The following is a 5,036-nucleotide window of genomic DNA, read 5'->3' as shown; positions in this document are numbered from 1 at the left end:
GAATTGCAACGAGAGAATATTTTTTTTTTATTAGCTATTAAATAAAACTCTATGAACACGTAATCACTTGTAATTTCATGTATTTTAAAAGCTAAGCATAAGTTGCAAAGCAAACGAATGTAATTATTTTTAATAAAATGCTTAATCACACAACAAGTGCTGCCAGCTGTTTTTATTTTGAGGGCGCGCAAATAATTAGCGCTGCCAGACTGTAGCATAAAGAACAAATGGCTGAGGGGAAATGGGCAAGTGGCAGCTTGAAGGAGAAATGAGCTCATTACTTGACACATAGATGTCGCTAGCAGCATTAGCTTACTTTTGTTTTACTTTGATTTTCATATTTACTTATTAATAAATGAAAAACTAAATAAGCATAGAAACATTTTACAAAAAATAAAATATAAAAGCAAGTTTACTTACGTGATTTGATTGTTTCCAAAATTACCTTGCCGCTGCTGGACTGCGAACCGCAGTACTTAAAGCTAAAGCTACCAATTAATTGCAATACAATTAAATTTTAATTTATGCACTTACTAAACAATAAATGTAAAACTAAGTATACATAGCAACACTTATACAAAATAAAATATAAAAACAGCTTTGTTTAAGTGATTTAATAGCTTTTGAAATTACCTTGCCGCTGCTGGGCTGCGAACCGCAGTACTCAAAGCTAAAACTACCGATTAATCGCATTACATAAAATCACAGCTTATGTTAATATATCGATAGCATTGGAGTTGTTTCACTTGCGCATATTAATTTGAATTTTCTTATTTTAAATAGATTTTTTAAATTTTAAATAATATTTTTTTTGAATTGGAAAGGCACGCAAACGTCACGTCACGCAACTAACGTTAATCATTCATGATGAGGCGCAGAAACTTGCGATAGTCCACCTGGCGGTCCGGGTTGAGCATGCCGCTGGTGAGCGCCGTCAGCTCGGTGGACGTAAAGGCATCGCCGCTGCCGTTGAGCAGAGCCAGCAGTCGATCACCGCCGATGAAGCCCGTCTTGGCCACATCGAGCTCACGTAGCGTTTTGATGAAGTCGTCACGCTTTTGCATATCCATGTGGCAGCAGTTGTTGCCCAGGGCCTCCAGATAGATGCGCGCCTGATGCACCTTGGCGTGGGCGTCGCCGTCGCGCGTTAGCAGCGACTCCATCAGCGTCACATAGTTGACGTTACCGTTGCTGTCCGTGAGGTCAAAGAGCAGATCGTAGACTTCCTCCTCGTTGAGGCAGTCGCCCACTGTGGTAAGTATATTTCGCAGCTGGGTATAGGGCAGCACACCCCTGCCCTCCACATCGCAGCAGCGCAGGCCATCAATCATCGTCGCGGCCGTCGGGACATCAGACTGATCCGCCAGCTCACAGTAGAGCGTTAGCAGCAGCTCGAAGCTGACCCGTCGCGGCGTCTTGCCCTGCGGGAACTTCTTAAGACGCTGCGACATGCTGTTGTGCAGACGCGACTGCTGGAACAGCAGGCCCATGGCGCGCAGGCAGTCACAGATGTTGCTGCTCTCCATGGAGCCCGCTGTGCCCGATGCCGCAAACAGATTGAAGATGCCCTGCAGCTTCTCCACCTGCGGCAACGATCTCAGCAGCTCATCGCGCGTGCGAAAGTGGCTAACACGATGTATATGCTTATCCGCCACCTTGCGACTCATATCGATATATTTAACGCGTTAAACTGGGCAAATTTGGACCGTAAAAAAAATATTTTAAATTACAGAGCAAACAGTTGAGCGAGTTTCGTCAGAAATGTATAACTAAATGAATATATAAGATAAACCTAAACTAATGGCACGGCACACTTGGATTACATATAAAATTTAATTTCATTAATTTTACTGGTTTTTGATTTAAATTCGTACATTTCATGCAGTTTCTCAATAAATTTTGGAAGGCTTTGACCATTTGTTTCTAATACATACAAATAAATATAAAAGTGTGTGTGTGTGTAAAACTTAAGTCTAGCTTTTTGGTGATTGACATCCATGTGCAAGGATGTGGCAAAAACGTAGCTTATAAATAAATAAATAAATGCACGAGTTGCGCTACTTTGAAGCTTATGGAAAACTAATTAAGGAGAGCGAGAGCGAGAGCGACCGCATGGTTTAGAGCGAGACAGAGAAAGATTCAGTTGCTTGCATTGGTTGCAAAGATGCTCTCGCAGTTTGTGATCAGTGAGGAGAGCATGAAGATCTCCTCGGTGAGATTGGTCAGATGCTGTGGCGTGGCAATCAGCGTAGGCGCAAACACAGTTGCCAGATTATGCTCGTTCATCTTATTGACGGCATAGTGCGAAGCAACGCTGCGAGAACAAAGATTACAATTAATTAATCATCGGCTTATCAATAATGCAATGCGTCAGACTGACCGCTTGAGATGCACCAGCATGTACTGCAGACAGTTAAAGTGCGCGGGGGGCAGGCGACGCACTGCCTCCGCCATGAGCTGCAGCTGTTCCGCCTGCTTGGCGCTACCTGCACAATAGTAAGCAATTAATGAAAATGTGGCTGTCGAATAATGAATGAGTGGGCAAGTACTCACGACCTGCGGCCATAAAGCTCGGGTACGCCTGGAACGTGATCAGCGGCACGGGCAGCAGACGCAGATAGAGCTTGAGTGTGCCCGCTATGACGTTGACATTGCCATAGGCCGTTTCGGACATGTCTGTCTTTTCGCCATCGCGATCCAGCGCCAGCTTGAGCGCATCAATCTCATCCGCAAAGCCCGAGACGCGATAGATGCCCTCTTGGAGCATGCCACGTGCCTCCACCTCCTCCACACAGCGTCGCACCACAAAGGGTATGCTGCACTTGTGCAGCTGCACCATGGTCGTCAGATCGGTGCCGAAGACGCCGCGTATAAGCTTCAGATCGGGCACACACTTGGCCGGCACCAGCTCCGAGCACTTGTTGTGCGCCATAAAGCCGCAGGCATCGCACTTGACGCCCTGCGCAGTGAATCCCCACAAGAAATTGGCGCAGAACTCACACCAGTTCAGTCCCTTGAAGTTGTGCACCTTGAAATTGTGCGGCTTCTCATACACAACGGACATGGGATCCACAGAAAGCGCCGTCTGCAGCGGCTGCTTGCTTAGCGTGGGCGTGTCCTCATCCTTAACTGCAGCTGCTTGCGCATCAGTCTGATCCACTGGCGCAGCAGTCAATGGCTCGCCATCGTCCAGTGAAATCAATGCCTTGCTCTCATTGGACAGCGCACGCAGCTTACGGCGATTCAATGTCATATAGGGGCTCTGCTGATAACAGTGCTGCGTCTGCTGATTGATCTGCTGTATAATGGGGCTGGCATGCAGCTGCATGTGGAAGTTGATCAGGCCATCGGCCACCATATCGTGCACCGTCTCGTAGTGCTTGTCCTTGGAATGCAAGTAGTGGCCATGGCCCTGCTTGTAGTAGACCTTGTAATGCTTGGTGCGATTGTTGAAGCGCACGCTCAGCGTGTCGTAGCCCTCTGCCTTGGGGCTGTGCCGCACCAGATAGCTACCGTCGGCGCAGCTGGCCAACAGCTGTTCGGCTTCCAGATGTCCCATTTTGCCATGATACTCGCTGCCGTACAGACGCACTGCCTCTGTTGTCGCTGCGTCTGTCTCTGCAGTTGTTAATGCGCGTTGGCAACGTACCGGATGTGGCGTTGGTGCCTCCAATTGTATTTTATACACTGACACAAAATTATTTTAATTGAAATGATCTTTCTTTTTGTATTTGCTACTCACACTCGGGCTTCCACACCTTTTGCACTGGCGAGCTGGGCTCGGTGCCACCTCCTGGCAATGTGGCCATAGCTATAAGCAAAGTGCAACTAATAAAAGAAACGCTAGGCGCTAATTCTAATTGCTTTGTTTATTTACATGTATAATAGTGGTGCAAAAGCATCGATACTTAGCTGCAACTATCGAGCTGGTATTGGTAACGATAGTTGCTAGTTGTGAAAACAATTATTTATTAATAAGCAGTACGCAATTAGGCAAACAAAAGTTCGCAAAGCTGTGTTTGTGCTGCCTTATGCAGCTGCTTACAGCTTTGTTTGCTTAGCTATGAAATCAAAATAATACTGAACAGCTGTGTACAATACATCCGACCATCGATAGGTGTTGAGTTTAGCAGGCATCGATGCTTTTTGCATCACTAATGCGCGCGTATTCAAATATTTATTTAAAGCGCATCTACTCTTGCATGTCCCTCTCAACTTTGTATAATTAGCAATGGCACTCGTGCTTGCAGTTCACCCCATTAAAAGTAAGAGAAGACATTTCTAAGTTTCATTTGTTTTAATAACTTTAAGTACATTTCTTTTGTAAAAAGATCTACTTTCATTTTGTTTATTAAATACATTTTTAAATTATTAAAAAAACAGATGTAAAACTTCAAAATGCGCATTAAAGTTACACTTCCAGATATATCATCATTAATTTAGAAATACTCTTGTTACGATATACTTTCTAAAAAGACTTGGATTGCGTCTCATTTAGGTATAGTAGTATGAATTATGTAATGTATAAAAAATTGCATGGTCTTTTTTGGATATAAGCCCGTTACATGTCGAATAATACGCAAGTTGTAATTTTAACGCGACCTGTGCAAGGATCTGGTTAACGTTAAATGGAATAAATTCTATTTGCTCTCAATGGACTGCATCCGAAATGCACACAGTAATAATATTTATATTTATATAGTTGAACGTTTGATACGTTCAATGCCGCAAAACAAAAAATGAAAACTAAAAAAAAAAAAATAATTAGAATTAGTTAAAGGAGAATTAAACAGAGAATTAGAACAAAGTTAAAGGAGAATTAAACGGAGAATTAGAAGACACGTGGTACGGGGCACCTCACGCTAGTAACTTAACTTAACTATTTGCGGCTATGAAAACAAAATGTGAAAACTATTGAAAATTTACTTATAAAAAAAAAACACAGAACTAGAAGAAAATTGGAATCTTAGAATGCGAAAAAAACGCGGAGAAATGCGATGAAATGCGGAATGAACGTGCAGGGTAAGGTGCTGTGT

General features: G+C 43.6%; 2 protein-coding genes across 2 annotated transcripts; both read right to left on the bottom strand.

Moving 5' to 3' along the window:
* Positions 1-599: 599 nt before the first annotated feature.
* Positions 600-1,768, bottom strand: LOC108605947 (myosin light chain 3, skeletal muscle isoform). The gene has a single exon (XM_017995768.2). It carries the CDS (start codon positions 1,665-1,667, stop codon positions 855-857), a length of 813 nt encoding a protein of 270 aa, XP_017851257.1. The 5' UTR covers positions 1,668-1,768; the 3' UTR covers positions 600-854.
* An 88-nt stretch (positions 1,769-1,856) lies between these two features.
* On the bottom strand, positions 1,857-3,871 carry LOC108605775 (N-chimaerin). The gene is made up of 4 exons (XM_017995578.1): positions 3,743-3,871; positions 2,554-3,687; positions 2,381-2,486; positions 1,857-2,314 (listed from the first exon to the last, which is right to left on the bottom strand). The coding sequence occupies exons 1-4, from the start codon at positions 3,807-3,809 to the stop codon at positions 2,140-2,142; spliced, it is 1,482 nt and encodes a 493-aa protein (XP_017851067.1). The 5' UTR covers positions 3,810-3,871; the 3' UTR covers positions 1,857-2,139.
* Between the last annotated feature and the right edge of the window lie 1,165 nt (positions 3,872-5,036).

This window comes from Drosophila busckii, chromosome X (assembly GCF_011750605.1).
Source record: "Drosophila busckii strain San Diego stock center, stock number 13000-0081.31 chromosome X, ASM1175060v1, whole genome shotgun sequence".
Taxonomy (NCBI): Eukaryota; Metazoa; Arthropoda; class Insecta; order Diptera; family Drosophilidae; genus Drosophila; species Drosophila busckii.
Note: the sequence above shows the minus strand (reverse complement) of the source record. Positions and strands in the feature narration are given on the sequence as shown.

Excerpts from the sequence above, each read along its gene's own strand:
- LOC108605947 (XM_017995768.2), bottom strand. The coding sequence starts at position 1,667 with ATGAGTCGCAAGGTGGCGGATAAGCATATACATCGTGTTAGCCACTTT.
- LOC108605775 (XM_017995578.1), bottom strand. The coding sequence starts at position 3,809 with ATGGCCACATTGCCAGGAGGTGGCACCGAGCCCAGCTCGCCAGTGCAA. Across the intron at positions 2,487-2,553 it reads GAGCTTTATGGCCGCAGGTC|GTAGCGCCAAGCAGGCGGAA; the intron begins GTGAGTACTTGC and ends ACTATTGTGCAG. Across the intron at positions 2,315-2,380 it reads ATGCTGGTGCATCTCAAGCG|CGTTGCTTCGCACTATGCCG; the intron begins GTCAGTCTGACG and ends TTGTTCTCGCAG.